General features: G+C 52.8%; 1 protein-coding gene across 2 annotated transcripts in view; it reads left to right on the forward strand.

Moving 5' to 3' along the window:
* The first annotated feature begins 636 nt into the window (after positions 1–636).
* The window catches only part of UNC5B (unc-5 netrin receptor B), an 86047-nt gene continuing 70418 nt past the window's right edge, over positions 637–16265 (forward strand). For both annotated transcript variants that reach the window (XM_066242427.1, XM_066242428.1), the window contains exon 1: positions 637–1175. In XM_066242427.1, the coding sequence (XP_066098524.1) occupies positions 1097–1175 (79 nt within the window). In that variant the 5' untranslated portion in view covers positions 637–1096. The remainder of the gene's footprint in view (positions 1176–16265) is intronic.

The following is a 16265-nucleotide window of genomic DNA, read 5'->3' on the forward strand; positions in this document are numbered from 1 at the left end:
AGCCCAAATTTCCATTGAGTCAAAAATGGCTGCTCTCTCCCCTTTAACCCTCTGCCACTTGGGAGGCTGGTTTTTTAACGTCCCAGGACCTGAATGCTGGGAAGATTCAGAGAGCTCTGGGTAAACAGTTCTGTCCAAGGTCATACAGACAAGTTGGGCCAACCAGGATAATCCAAGTCTGTGCCCAAGTTCACATAGCTGTAAGCCTCAGCTTCACCAGGACTTGAGTGTTAGAGATTTTCTTACTTATGGAGCCCTTTTGGAAAGACCTCCACATGTGGGAGGCATAGAACTTAATACACACCAGGGAACTAAAAGTGAGAGTCTTAAGTTTGCAGAAGACAGCTGACGTAGCCGAGCCAAAGGAGAGCACCAAGATACATTTGTTTATCTTTAGGAAGAGAAAATTGAGCAGACTCCGCTTCCAGCTATGATCCAGAGACCAAGTTTTCCAACGCCCCGGGCCCTGCGTCTCGCGAGGTTCCCCCTGAAGGCCCCCCCATATTGCCGCGGCCGCGCCCAGGTGGCCATCGGATCCCCCCTTTGCCAGGCCCCCCCCGCCGGCTCCTCCCACTTCGTCTCAAGCCCCGCCCCGCGGCTCGCGGTGTCTCACCGCTCGCGGACTCACTCGGGCTAGCGAGCACAGCGCTCGACATTGTGGCAGGCAGCGGGGACCCGTGAGGGCGCGGGAGCCGCGTCAGCCGCGGGGCGCAGAGAAGCGCACCACTCGGGGGTTTGGACGGCGCGGCGCTGGCGGCTGCGAGCGTGCCTGAGCGCACTCGCCTTCGATCGCGCAACTTCAAGCCAAAGAACAGAAGCCAGGAGAGCGCTCGGAGCCCGGGAGCCTGAGGAGCGCAGAGAGGGGCGCGCCGGAGGCTGGCTTGGGAGTGGGCGCCCAGCACCCTTAGCGCTCCGAGCGCCAGGCAGCCCTCTGTGCAGCGTGGCTGCCGCTACCCCCACGGAGGGCACGGGCTGGCGCGGCCGGGCGCCGGGGAGGACGGCGTGGAGGCGGCGGCGGCGGAGGAGACGGCGGCGGCGAGGCTGGGGGCAGGGAGAGAGCCCTGGGGGAGAGGCGCCGGAGCCGGGCCACGGGAGCATGTGGGCTCAGAGCGGAGCGCGGGGCGCGCTGCTGCTGGCGCTGCTGCTCTGCTGGGACCCGAGGCTGAGCCAAGCAGGTAAGGAGCAATCGGATATGGAGGCGGGGTGGAGGGGACCCTTGCCCCTCATTCTGGTCAAAACTTGTGGTCGGTCGCCGTGTAGGTGCGCGCTGGGAAGCGGCAAAGGCGCTCAAGTTGGAAGGTGGATTTCTTGCCCTACCAAAGTGGGCAGTGGTTACCCACCTCGTTGTGGGGAGGGGGGGGCGGCGCAATCTCAGGGGTTCAAAGTAAGCCGAAAGCCTGCTGCTCGCACCTGTAAGGGATTGCTTGTTCTACGTGGAACCGGTGTCCGAATCCGGGTCTGCGCCTCCGGGAGGGCTCGCCTCCAGGGACCCTGGCTCTCCGCGCGCCTGGCGGCAGCGGCTGAGAAAAACTACCGCTGCACGGGCTAGGTGTGCGCTCGCTAGCGTTTCGCTGGCAACTTCCTAGCCCGGATCCCGGTTCGCCCAGGAGAGAGGGAGGGAGACCTGCGGAGCACGGGAAGCGCGGGTCCGCTCCGCTAGCCGAGGAGGCCTCTGGAACGGCTTTGGCTATTGAAGCGGATAGGGGCTCAATCCTGCTCGTACAACTTTCCTCGATATCATGGGACCCTCAGGTCTGGACGGATTTTTTTTTCTGGGTGTTGTTGGTGTTTTGGTATTTTGTGTGGGTGGGGGTTGGGGGGAGGGACGTAGTGAACCTGCCGAAATTTATTTCAAATGGGTCACTGACATTCTCCCCGCCTGGGAGCAGACAAGGTGCGCTCGGCCCGGTACAGCTCCTACTCAGGACTCAGCGAGATGCTTTGAGGAGGTTGGTGGGCTCCTAAAATAAAGTCCCTCCCCATGCCCCCCGCCACGGATGAGTACACGTCTCGCTCGTCTGTGGCCGGGCCCCGCATCGCTGACTGGACTACGTCTTCCCGGGGGTCGGAGGACGCACGCGAACAAACCTCTCCGGTGCGGAAGGAGGTGGGCTGCCCGCGGCCGCGGGACGCCTCAGCTCCTGGGGCGGAGTGGGAGTGAGGGGGCATCCTGGCCAAAGTCCTCCGAGTCTAGGCAGAGAATGGGGCAGGAAAACTGGAGCAGAAAGTGGATGAGATGAGGAAGCTCTCCCTCCTCCACCTTCCTCTGTGATGTTCACATCTGCCCCCACCATCACCCAACCCATATAGATTCCTCACTTAGGAATTAATGAGTCCCACCGCCCTGGAGTAAGGGCTTGGTTTCAGCAGCCCCTACACACACACACACACACACACACACACACACACTTTTTTTAAGCCCTGTGTTATAAAGTTACGACACAATCATTTGATCCAAGTTAATTATGATTTGGGCAGTCTCTGGTATTTAAAGCACTGTTTTGAAGTTGGAAGGTAATGATGGGGGTGGGGGGCAGGCTGCTGAATGACCAACCTTATTACAAAGAGTACATACAGTTGGATGTGGGAGGTGCTGGGCTGGGGTGTTGGTTTCTGGTTTGAGGATGTTTGAAAGGAGGTGATTGAAGGGTAGGGTGAAGTCTCTGTAAATGGCACCTGGGCAGGGCTGAGTCTGGGCAACTGTTTTTGTAGCAGCAGGGCAATGGGAGCGGGAGTAAATACTGAGGTTAGGGGGTGAGGGGTTTGGGGAGGCAGGAGAAAGGCAAGACTGGTTTCCCTAGAGTTCTCTGGAGCTGCAGAGTAGTCTCTGCTGGTGGGGGCAGCGGGTGGCTGCCTCTCCTGTTTAACAAGGCATCCTGCCCCCACCGTCCCTAGAAGAAACCCCGAGCCCAGGGCTTTGATGGATTTGGGCGCCAGTGGTGCCCAATCAGAACTGGCCTCTAATACTGGGCTTTGATTTCTCACTGGCGAGCAGCTCTGGTGTTGGAATTGTGCTCATTACTTAGCACGGCAGGGGCTGCCTGCACACCAGCCTGGAGAGGGGCCACCTGGTAGAGTTGACCTGCAGCCTTCCCTTTGCCCAGAAGGTGCGGTCCTCAAGAAACCTGCTTTCAGGAGGGAGAATGTGCCCCTTCTTTCTCCACAACCCTAATACAAAAGGCACAGAGCATCTTTCAAAATGCTCTTTGGGTCGTCCGAGTGAAAGCCCATTTCACTGGTGAAGAAAACCAAGGCTTTCTTCAGATCTTGCCTTCACTTGCTCACAGATCCAGATCACAGACTTGTATGCAGGGCTCCTGTTCAGTAGCCAGGTTGATTCAGGCCACGTTGGACTCTTCCTCGGGGCCCCACCCATTTCTCTGCCAAGACCCTGAGATGGACCCTGAGATTATGTTGAGGCAAAGAAGGCTGTCCCGCAGGCTTCTTCTTGGCAGTGTCCCCCTCCTTCCAGGTGGCAGGCTCTCCTTTCCCCCACCCCCAGTGAAGATGAGAATTTTTTAAGGCATGAAGTTGGATGCTGCAAAAATCAACCCAGAACCATAAAATCCCAGACCCTTAGAAAGATGTGTCAGCCAGAGGCTGGCCAGTAAAGGCCACTTCACAGCTGAGTTGGTCTCCTCCCAGCCCACCCTTTGGCCTTTCCTGGAGCTTTTAATGAGCATTTCCTTGGCCTCTGGCTGGGATGCTTGAGAAGGAATCGAGGTGTCATGATAACACTTCTTTTTAAGGTACAATTAAAATCGGAGTTTTCCTAGTGCCTCTGCGGTGCATGTGTATGTGTGTGGTAGCTGTCCTTGGCTCTTTCCCTCTGCTCTATAGCAAACACCCATCTCATTTAAACAAGTGGAAAATCAAGAGTGTCTTATTGGGTTTCTCATTAAAGTCACTGCAGGGGAGGAATGTTGGATGTAATCTCTCTCCTTCCTTCTCTTCTCACCCCCTAACTGGGAATTCTATAGGACAAAATAATTCCCCTGTTTCCTACCCACTTATTTAACCACTGAAGCTTGGGGACAGGCCCTGGCTTGCCCAGGGTTACACCGGGGCTCAGGAATAGAGCTGGTATTGGAACTCACGCCTCACAAAACTCAGCCTAGCCCTTCTGGTTTCTTCATTCCACCGGGCAGCAGACTGACCCTCAGGGGCCTGGGACTGAGATTCTGAAATCCAGCTACTTCCTGAGGGAAGTGTGGTTCAGCTGTGTTAGATGGACTTATAGCCGGGTGAGGAAAGAGGGGAGTTGGGATCATGGACCCTGGAGAGGTGGGAAAAGGCAGGTGAAAGGACAGAGGGTGAGGCCCTCTGACCAGGCAAATGCCCAAGTATAGCTCCCCCTCTGGTCCCCAGCACCTGTCTTCTCAGCAGCTGCCCCACCTGTCCCAGGTGAGATCAATCCCAGGCCACGCTTCCTTGGGCCCATCTTCCTCCCCCACTCCACCCTGTTGTTGAGTTTCTCCTGGACTGAAAGTACTTTGACCTTGTTTCTGGCTGTCAGGCCTAAGATGAGGTCTGCCTCCCCCTATACCCTTCCATTCCCAGAGTTTAGAGAACAAGGTTCGTGATACTGAATGCTCAGCCCTGTATCCTCCCCCAGGGCCCGCTGGCTAAACATATGGTCTCTTCACCCACTGGGAGTGGGTTGGGGGAGCAGGAGACACCTTGGAGCCCACCAAGGCCTGTGGGGAAGGGGGGAGAGGCAGGGTTGTGGTCGGGATTGGGCCTTCCCCACTGGGCTTAGGTGGTCTGGGGAGTAAAGAGAAACTGCTGCCTGGGCCGGATGGTCCCCCCGGGGAGAGAGGAGGAAGCAGGCGGCAGGCTGGGCTGGGCTGGGCTGGCGCTGGCTCTTCTCCTGGCCTCCTCCTCCTCCTCTCCAGTTTCCTCAACAGCTTCCACAAGGGGAGTCATTAAAGCTGTGAAGACAAAATGAAACCAAACAAGTGTACTCTGTGCTTTTCTGTTATTTGCGATTTTTAAAAAGGAATATTTTAAATTCCATAATTAGAATAATACAAGGAAGGGCAGTTTCTGGGGGCTGGAGGGAATCGCGCACTCCACCCCTTTGAAGTTGGGGCTGGGCACCAACTCCTGCCCCCTTGGGGCCTAGGCTCAGTGCAGAGCCTCTGGAGTTTCTCCAGGACCTGTGCATTTTGGTGAGCCTGGGCCAGAGGGAGCCAGGTGAATCCCTCCGGACTTTTTGGAAGATGTCTGGTATCCTGTAGCTGGCCTGGCTCCTTGCTGTCAGTTTGGGGGTACACTCCATTGGAACACCTCCAGCACCTACCTCCCCAGCTACTGCACCCCACCTCCATCCATCTGGCAGGACTCACAAGCCCAGGGAGGTCAGCCCAAGGGTCCCCACTGTACCTCTTTATCTCTGGTCCTCAGCTAATGGCAGCAGCGAAAACATGTGCCCAAGTGCAGGCATAAATCAGCTGTCTCCCCACTATCCTCCAGCTCCCTACCCATCTTGTTTCCTCTCCCTCTTGCCCAAAGCACCGGGTTGCCACGGTTCCCGAGTGTACCTTTGCAGACCTAGCAGTCCGATCAGCAGCTCCATAGCTCATGCACTGCTGCTGTGCCTGGGATCTGCGTGAGTGAGTCCGGCACACCTGGGGACCACCTCCTCCTTACCCCTTCCTCTCCTGTGCCCCCTCACTTCCCTCATTCCCCTCCCCCCTCCCCTCCCCCCTGCTGAGCTAAATCTTTCTGTTGGAGCCTGGGGAGCTCTCACCCCACCTCCAAAGGAGCGAGCGCCCTGAGCCTCCCTCCTTCTCACCTCCCAGACAGGCTGCCCAGCACCTCACAACTCCCCCAACCACTGCAGACTGTGGGTGTGTGTGTGAGGGAGGTGAGAATATGTATTAAGGAGGTGGGTGGAGGTGGGAGTGTGCAGTGGGAGGTGAGGGTAGATGTGGCGTAGCGCTGGGGTATTCAGTGTGTGGAGGTGATGTGTGCGGGAGGAATGGATGTGTGTGTTGAGGTTGTATATTTAGTATACAGGATGTGTGATACAGATGGGTGTGTGTGTGTGTGTGTGTGTGTGTGTTTGGGTGTGTGGGGCATGTGTAATGTGTACACAGCACAGCTGTGGTGTGTTTGTATATAAATAGAAATGGGTATGTGCGTGAGGGGACCGTGAGTCACCACAGGCAGGGGAAGCTCCATCACTGCTTCCCCTTGTTGAGAATGCCTCTCAGAGATGGGACCCAGGCCCTTTGCAGCTTCAGCCCTGAGCTCTCATTTTCCTCTGCACTGTGGGCTGTGAGCAGGATCTGGCCCCAATGCCAGGTTCTGGAATTGGAGGGGCAGAGGCCAGCTTCCCTACTGAGGGCAGATAGGATAGTCCTGCCCGAGTGTGTGTTCTGCTGCTCCACAGGGAGGAAGGTTGGCCATAGACTGGCCGGAAACCAGCCCATGAGCTTGGCAATGAACTGCTCCCAGGAGGACAGGGATCTGAGTGAGTCCGGGGTCTGCTGCAGTCGACTTCCAGCTCACCCAGAGCATTGGCAGGGCAGTCTCCTAGAACTTGCTGGGGAAGAGTCAGGCAGAACTTGCTGGGGAAGAGTCAGGCAGAACTTGAATGAGTGACATCCCTAATGAAGAGTAACTCAGGCAGGCATGACTGAGATCTCTGAGATCTTCATGCACAGGCACATAGGACCCCACTGTCCTTACCACCTCCTTGGTCATGAAGGATTCCCTGCTTTCTGACTTCATCCCATATGAGGACTGCTATCCCTAACTCTAGGGGAAGATGTGCCGTTATGGAGCAGGGAGACCTATAAGAAATGACACCCCCACCAATGTGCATATTGCTTTATAATTTATTGATATCAAACCCTCTAGTGGGTGGGACCTCACTTGGTCCTAGTTAGAATCCCATAAGGAGGTAGATATCTACTTAGGATGTTGACCTCGGTCCCGGGTCGGAGCCAGAGCATCCCTGACACCAGCCCTCAAGCAGGTCCCTGTCTGTGTGTGTGGCTGCTGCCTACTCCAAAAACGGTCAAGGACATTCAGAGAGTCTGGGACGCCAGGTGAGGGCAACAACAATTATGCAGGGAAGAGCACAGCCAGGTGTGAACCTTCTAGGCCTTGGGCTTCCTGGAGAGGGTGATGTGAGCCCGACCTTGCCTTTCTCCTAAGAGCACGTCCTGAAGAGAAGACGGAGTTGGGGGCTAGCTAGCTAGAGCACCAGGGAAGACGTGCCTGGCCTCAGAGCTCCCCCATGCTCAGGAAATTGGTCGGCATCTCTTCGGCCACCATCTTGGGTGGGCACCAACCTTTGGTGAGCCACCCCCAGCCATGTTTCTACTCCTGGTCTTGCAGGCTCAGCTGGAGGGGTGCACCTTGGGGACCTGCCCCTCTCAGCTTCCTCTGACTGTGGGCTGGAACCTGAGGCAGGGCCTCGGGAGGAAAAGACTCTTATTCGTTATTCTCTCTGTGTGACTCTTGAAGGTGGAGTGAACCCAGAACATACTTTCTAAATTCTCTTGGCAGTGGGGCCGTGGAGAGCTGTGCTCCTCTGCTGTGCTGCCATTAGAGACAGAGTGGGTAAGAAGGGAAGGGCAGAATCTGCAGCCCAGCCACCTGCGAGCCAGAGGGAGAAGGCTCACTGTCATCACCACCTCTGAGCCCCACAGCACCTCTGCACACCCCTCCTCACAGAAGCCCCTCCCTGGGGCCTCAGCTTCGGGTGCAGAATGAGCATGGCAACGCCAACTGGAATTTTGAGAAGGTTAACATCGCCTCCGAGCATTGCCGCTTATTAGCTCTGCGACCTTGGGCAGCTCACCTAATGGCACTGCGCCTCAGTTTCCTCATCTATAAGTGAGCAAAGTAATATTGTCCTCACAGGGTTGTTTTAAGGATCACATGGCCTGGTGTACAATACAGCACTTAGTGAGTTCTTGTACATGAGTGCTCAGGCAGCGCTGAGGACAGTCTCAGGAGAGAGCCGTGTGGCAGCTGAGACTCTTCCTCCAGGCGAGCTGGGGCTGGGGGTGGGGATGCAGGAAGGCTCAGACACTGGAGGCCCCACAGCTCCTGACCTGGGCGCTCCGAGACTGGTTCTTGCCTTTCTTCTGCCGTGTGACTTTGTTGGGTCAGTGCCTTCCTTTGCTTCTGTGTGTTCTGTTTGGTCTCCCCACCTGTAAGTTTGGGGTGGGGAAAGGTAGAAGATGATTCTCAAGGGCTGTGGTATCTTTGGATTTTTTTTTTTTTTTTTTTGTCTGGTTTCATCTGAAGAGGCCCCAGCAGCCAGCAAGACACAGATAGCAGAGGTGCAGAGCCACTTGTGTTTACAGAGGCCCCTCCAGAAAGTCAATATATTGACTGGAATGCCCTTGTGAGCATTATGTGGCCCTGTGTGTGTGCGTGGATATGTGTAGGTTTCTCTCTTTGAAGCCACGAATCACCCCCGGGAGCCCAGTCCCTTTTCCCTGCTCCGTGAGCATCTCCTGTCGCAGAGAGCCCAGATACCAAGCAAGATCCAAGAGGCAGAGAAAGACCCCATCGTCAGAGGCAGCCTGCACACGCAGGAAGGGCTCTTATCCCCTGCTCGCCACCCTCACCGAGGCTCGAGGAGGCCCTTGGAGGATGTCGCAGGAACAGGTTGCCCAGACCTGGCTACATCATTTTTTTTTTTTAACAGAGACAGAGAGAGAGTCAGAGAGAGGGATAGATAGGGACAGACAGACAGGAATGGAGAGATGAGAAGCACCAATCATTAGTTTTTTGTTCTGCATTGCGACACCTTAGTTGTTCATTGACTGCTGTCTCATATGTGCCTTGACCGCAGGCCTTCAGCAGACCGAGTAACCCCTTGCTTGAGCTAGTGACCCTGGGTCCAAGCTGGTGAGCTTTTTGCTCAAACCAGATGAGCCCACGCTCAAGCTGGTGACCTCGGGGTCTCGAACCTGGGTCCTCGGCATCCCAGTCCAACGCTCTATCCATTGCACCACCTCCTGGTCAGACCCTGCTGGCTACATCATTTACTGTTTTATTTCTCAGGGGTGGGGAATGAGCAGTCCTACCCCCACGTTGGGAGTTAGAACACCAGCCCAAACCTACAACTTGGTATGTATGCGCATTCATTCAGTCTATATAGGTACCAGGCTCTGGGGTCAGAGGTGGGCAAAGCACAGGCTTGACCCTTGAATTGATGGGCTTTGTTGCTTCTTGAAGCATGAGCCAAGCGCCAGGCCTGTGGTGCTGGGTGCAAAAGGAATGTAGGATGGTTCAACAGAGGGGACCTTGTTCAAGGACGGGCCAAATGTGTATGCCCTGGGTGGGATTAGATACGGTGCTTAGAGGTCAGGCTGTGCAGACAACTTGGGTGCGAATCTTGGCTGTGCCACCGTCTGCCTGTGTGTCCCAGAGCAAGTTGCCTTCCCTCTCAGAGCTTTGGTTTCTTTATTTGTAAAATGGGAGTCGTAATAGCACCAGTCTCATCAGATTGTTGAATCCGGTAGAGATCATGCATAAAGTGTTTTACACATTCCAAAGTGCTTGGTGACATTTACTGTTATCATCGTCGTCATTATTGGTGCCAAATATTGGGTGACATGACAGGAAATGATCAAACTGTTAAGAGAAAGCTCCTGTGGGCCTGGGTGCTTGGTCAGGGGCAGCTCTCTGGAGGAAGGAAGGGTGGCGTTTGGCCTTTGAAGGATGACCAGAGTTCGGGTAACAGAGAAGATGTTCCTGGTAGGGGATGTGCATGTGTGAAGGTATAGGGTGGAAACGTCTGGTTCATCCACCCAGGAAACGAATTCCAAAATCAGCCACTGAATCATATACAGGACTTGTGGGGCCACGGGTTCATTGTTAGCACAGTGAAAAGAGCCAAGGCTTTGAAATTCAAAGGAATTTGGCCCTGGCCGGTTGGCTCAGCGGTAGAGCATCAGCCTGGCATGCGGGGGACCCGGGTTCGATTCCCGGCCAGGGAACATAGGAGAAGCGCCCATTTGCTTCTCCACCCCGCCCCCCTCCTTCCTCTCTGTCTCTCTCTTCCCCTCCCGCAGCCAAGGCTCAATTGGAGCAAAGGTGGCCCGGGCACTGGGGATGGCTCCTTGGCCTCTGCCCCAGGCGATAGAGTGGCTCTGGTCGAGGCAGAGCGATGCCCCGGAGGGGCAGAGCATCGCCCCCTGGTGGGCAGAGCCTCGCCCCTGGTGGGCGTGCCGGGTGGATCCCGGTCAGGCACATGCGGGAGTCTGACTGTCTCTCCCCGTTTCCAGCTTCAGAAAAATACAAAAAAAAAAAAAAAAGAAAGAAATTCAAAGGAATTTGACCCTTACTGAGTGCCTGGCCAGGAGGCACAAGTGCTCTGAAACTCAGTATCCCCACCTGAGGCGGATAACAGCCCAGCACTCACCAGCTGCTGGTGTGGCGTGAGGCAGCACGTGCGGTCCTGGCGCAGAGTAGGTCGGTGCCACTGATTTCCACTGCCCGCCCTCCTTCCTGCTTCTCCCCTACTTCCTTTTTTTCACTTTACTTTTTTTTTTTTTTAGAAAGTTAAATTTAATGAGGTGACATTGATCAATAAGAGCACAAAGGTTTCAAGTAAACGTTTCTGTAGTATTTGACCGTTGATTGTGTTATATACCTATCGCCCAAAGTCAGAGCATTTTCCGTCACCACATCTTTATCGCTCTTTATACCCTTCTCTCCTCCTCCCCCTGGTAACCGCTTCACTTTTATCTGTGCCCAGTCTCAGTTTTATATCCCACCTATATGTGAAATCATGTAGTTCTTAGCCTTTGCTGATTCACTTATTTCACTCAGAATAATGTTCTCAAGGTCCATCCATGTTGTCATAAATGTCACTATTTCATCCTTTTTTATGGCTGAGTAGTATCCATTGTATATATGTACCACATCTTCTTTATCCAATCCTCTATCGAGAGACACTTTGGTTGTTTCCATGTCTTGGCCACTGTGAGTAATGCTGCAAAGAACATGGGGCTACATGTGTCTTTCTGTACCAATATTTTTGAGTTTTTTGGGTAGATACCCAGTAGGTAGATTACTGGGTCATATAGTAGTTCTAGTCTTAATTTTTTGAGGAACCACCATACTTTCTTCTGTAATGGCTGTATCAGTTTACATTCCCACCAGCAGTGAATGAGGGTTCCTTTTTCTCCACAGCCTCTCCAACACTTGTTATTACCCATCTTGTTGATAACAGCCAGTCTAACAGGTGTGAGCTGGTATCTCATTGTAGTTCTGATTTGCATTTCTCTGACAGTGAAGATGAACCTCTTTTCACATGAAGACATATGTCTTCATCTCTCCCCTACTTTTAATCTGGCTCACCTTTGGGTTGGGCTGGGCCCTGCTTCTCTCTCTGTACAGCTCTGGGCAGAACAAGGGGACAGAGCCCCAGGTGGCAGTTTCCAGGTTAAATGAAGAGCGAAGAGAGGGGCAGGAAAAGGGAGACTACCTTCTCTGGTCCCTGGTGCCCACCAGGGTCTAGTGATACCAGGGGGCATTTGTAAGCTCTGGGAGGAACGTCTTATCTTCTGCTGAGATCATGCAGGAGCCTGCAACCCCCGAAGCCCCGAGGCTGTCTGGAGGCATTACAGGCCAGGAGGCAGAGCTGAAGGAAAGCAGCTCTGTAATGTGACCAGAGGTGCCTGCCTGCCCAGCCTGGGGCTTAAGCACCGCAGAGTTTACGAGAAGGTGAGTCAGAAATTCAGGAAAGTTGTTACTGGCACCCTCCCCCAAGCCAGCTTTGGCCATTCTCTGACACAGCAGGGCGGAGTGAGTGCAGCCTTTCACTCTTCCCTTTTCTTCTCACCCTAGGGGTGGGAAGGCAGGGTCAGTTGGTGGGAGCAGGATGGGGTTGAAACAGCTAGTGATGGGACAGCAGCTGTGCCACTAGGTGACGAGGGAGACTGGGTCTGATTTGCCTGAGTTTGCTCACTTGCGTGTTGCTAGTACCCAGCACAGTCCCTGGCACACAGAAGGTGCTCTATAAGTACTGTAGAATGGATGAATGAGGAACTTATGGTCAGACCTTACTCACCCAAGGGGTTGCTGTGATTCAGTCCCTATTGCATTGGACTTGCTTCTGCGAATGAGAACTAAAGTAAGAAGCTTCTCACTGCTTTGCTTACAGCCTCCCTTCCCTCTGTCTTCATCGTCTCCTGCTTTCTGTCTTCAAGCACTTACTCTGTACCAGGCATGATGGAAGTCAGAGTCAAGTCTTCAGTGTCAGAGCTGCTAGGTAGAAAAGAATTTATCCACGGAATCCAGTGGAGCCACAGAGACTTAGTCAAGCATGCATCCATGACCTTGGCCCCTGGTGTAGAGAGAGCAGACTGGCAGACCTGTGCTGGCCCCTGGTGTAGAGAGAGCAGACTGGCCGACCTGTGCTGGCCCCTGGTGTAGAGAGAGCAGACTGGCAGACCTGTGCTGGCCCCTGGTGTAGAGAGAGCAGACTGGCAGACCTGTGCTGGCCCCTGGTGTAGAGAGAGCAGACTGGCAGACCTGTGCTGGGCTGGTCCACTCTGCACTTACCTGCAAGGTGGCCTTCACACAGCATAGACGGTCCAGGCCCTTTGAATATCTCTCCTAATTATATTCCCAAGCCCACTGATCATTCCCCTCCACCTTGCCTTTTTATGGCTCAAAAGGATGCCTGTTGCATGGACTCTGGCCCTGAGGCCTGGGAGCAGGTGTGGGCTGAAAGGATATATTTGAAGGCCCATAGGCAGGTCTGACCACAGGCCTTAGTCCTGTAGCAGTTGCCACCAGCTTTCTGGCAGGAGCTGGATTTAGTTCAGAGGAGCAGTTTTGTCTGCGGGGTTGGGCTAAGCCAGGCTCTCCCTAGCCCTGCATCCAACGCTAACATTCTAGGAGCATCCCTGGCAGAGTGAGTGCAGCCTTCCTCCCCCACTTACCCTGGACCCTCAGCCCAGTTATCACCCTCAGTTGGTCGTCTGCTAGCAGGTCCTTGCCAGGAGCTCCTACCACAGGCTGGTCTGGAATTCCTGCCTGGTAACCCAAGACAGCCTGGGTTGCTGGGCATAGTGACCCCTGCTGTGAATCTGCCCCCACGTTTTCCTGTTGGTGCACTCTACTTCTTAGACACATGTACACATGGAGAAGACAACAGAAAAAAGAACCCCGAGCTGAGGATTGGGAAACCTGGATTCTGATTCCAGCTCCACTGCTGTGTGGCATAGAGTTAGCCCCTTTCCCACTCTGGGCTTCAGTGCCCTTATCTGTCCAAATGAAGAGAGTTCGCCCTGGGATCAGAAAACTGAGTGAGCTCATTTCTGGCTCTGTCACTAATTGAAGCTCCCTGAGCTGCATCTCCTCTGGGTAAAATAGGGGCCCTGATCAATTGATGGGAGATCGAACCAGTGGGGCACCAGTAAGAGGGGTTCAGTCAGTAAAGGTCAGTTTCCTTTCTGCCTGGGAGGAAAGAAAGCCACAAGTCGCTGGTTACATGTCCTTTCCTTTTGACAAGGGGAATATTAGAAACTTAAGGTTCACAGTGGCCCACGGGTGACTTGGTGATCCCTCTTGGGGTTGGTCACAGGGAGGGGAAGCCTGCCTGGTCCTATTCATTGGGAAAGAGCGCTGGATTAGGACTGTCTGGACGCTTCAGCTCTAAGGCCAACTCTGTGATAGGCAAGTCACTCACTATCTTTGAGTCTCAGTTTACCCATCAGCAAAAGGAATAAAAGTTGAATGCTTGGTAGGACTAAGGGAAAAAACACCTAGAGAGGTGCTTTGGGAACTGTTCTCCAAACCGCAGGGGCCCCCGATCCGAGGCAGAAGGAGTCCGGCAGAGCACGGTCTGTTCCTTCAGGACCTCTGCAGTCAGTGCGTCCTGAGAGCTGTTTGCTGGGGGCCGGGTGGGGCGGGCCCACACTCCCATTTTCCTGGCTGGAACCTGCTGCTGGTGTGTGGGCCCTGGCATCTCCTCGTGGCCTGGCTGGCCATGGCTTTTGAGGGAGATGACACCAGTTTGGGTCGCTTCCCATCCCTCTCCATGCTCCACACGCCAGAGCAGAGGAGGCCAGGGTGCCGCGTCAGGAAAGGTTAGTGTTGGTGCTGGGTTTGATGTGTCCAGGCCAGCACACCATCTGCCGTGCCCACCAGAAGTTACATAATCCCTCGGCTAGCTGCCTGTTCTTAGAAAACAGGGCAGGTGGGACCAGCAGGGAGTGGAGGGCTCGGCTTTTCTCCTCTGCACTTTGTTCCCTTGCAGCCCACCATCACCCTGGATCGGTCTTTGTTCTCCAAGTTGCTTCCACACTATGTGGAGCCTGAGACATAAATGCCAAGATAAAGTGAGGCTGAGATTAGGAGGGCACTGGGGGGGCTCGAGGACTGCTTGCTGCCTTGCCTTGCAGACTGGGGGGGGGGGGCTCAAGGACTGCTTGCTGCCTTGCCTTGCAGACTGGGGGGGGGGCTCGAGGACTGCTTGCTGCCTTGCCTTGCAGACTGGGGGGGGGCTCGAGGACTGCTTGCTGCCTTGCCTTGCAGACTGGCGGGGGGGGGGGACTCGAGGACTGCTTGCTGCCTTGCCTTGCAGACTGGCGGGGGGGGGGCTCAAGGACTGCTTGCTGCCTTGCCTTGCAGACTGGGGGGGGGGCTCGAGGACTGCTTGCTGCCTTGCCTTGCAGACTGGCGGCCTGGCACACTGTCTGCTGACGGCACACCGGCTGGCAGTGCTCAGCGGCCCCTCACACTGTTCCGAGCTCGGTGGGGTGGACTCAGGAGGGCACTTCAAGCCTCTGAGAAGTAAGGGTAGACCCTCCCTCCAGATCCTACAGAGATGTTCCCCATCCAACATCTTATCAAATAATAAGCATTTTAATATATATAAGTAACAGCCAAGTAATGCTGCCCACATATTACTGAGACCCAAGATCCAATCCTGTCTATTATTTGCTAGCTGTGTGATGTTAGCCAGGCTACCTTACCATTGTCAATCTCAGTTTCCTCATCAGTGAAATGGGGATAATAAAGCCTGATTCGCATGGCTATTTTAAGGACTGAACCAAATAATAATATATGTAGAGAACAAGAAAATTGTTCACTAAATGGTAGCTGTCATCATTGGTGTCCAATCCTATTCTTTTTCTTTTTTTTTAAAGATAAGTTAATACATGACCAAATTTATTCTAGGAATTCAAGATTGGCTCAAAATCAATCCATTAAAATTAATTTATTAATATTAATAACATGCCAAATTGATATATACATATTAATGAATCTAAGTAAACAAAATATGTTTGTCTCTGTAAATGCTGAAAAAGTGTTGGACAGAATTCAACTTCCATTCATGGCATAAACGCTCAAGAAAATGGAACATAAGGGATACTGTTTGATAAAATAGATATAGCTAGTCCTAGAGCCAGTATCTTATTTAATGGGGAAACATTAAAGACATTTCTATTAAGATCAGTAATAAAGCATGGAGAGCCATCCGCTCTTCTCCCATTCAACACTGGCTAGAAGTATTACCCAATACAATTAATGAAGAGAAATCAATGCATAAGAATGGGTAAAGAAGAAGTAAAACTATTCCTACCAGATATTAAAACATACTGTAACACCTCCACAATTATAGCAGTGTCAACCGGTGCACATGGAAATGTATATGACAAAGGTAGTAACTCAGAGCACTGGGATAAAGACAGACTTTTAAGTAAATGTTGCTGGGACAACTGGGTAGCCATAGGAAAGAGATAAAATTTGCTTCATATTTTACACCATGTGGAAAAATAAACTACAAGTGGACTAGAGATTTAAAAGTAAACAGTGAAACCAGTAAGTACTAGGTGAATAACTGGGTGAATTCCTCTTCAGTGTTGGGGTAGGGAAAGCTGTCTAACTATGATTCAAAGTCTAGAGGCAATCAAATATAAAATGGATAATTTTTTTTACATAAATCTTTTTTTTTAACAAAAAAAAACCTTAAAGTAAAAAAAATATTTGACAGACTTGGAGAAAATGTTAACAAAGAACTAAGATCCCTAATTTATAAAATACTATAAAATACTGAGGGCCAAAGGATTAAAACCTTGCTAAAAAAGGTGGGAAAAAAACATAAACAGACAATTCATAATGTAAAATAACATTGACCCTCAAACACATGAAAAAATGTTAAAACTCACTTGTAATTAGAAATATGCCAATTAAAACAATTCTGAGACACCACTTCTCACTTAATAAGACTGGAAAAAATTTAAAGTGATGACCACATACTGTGTGGAAGAGGC

The sequence above is a fragment of the Saccopteryx bilineata genome, chromosome 9 (assembly GCF_036850765.1).
Source record: "Saccopteryx bilineata isolate mSacBil1 chromosome 9, mSacBil1_pri_phased_curated, whole genome shotgun sequence".
NCBI lineage: Eukaryota > Metazoa > Chordata > Mammalia > Chiroptera > Emballonuridae > Saccopteryx > Saccopteryx bilineata.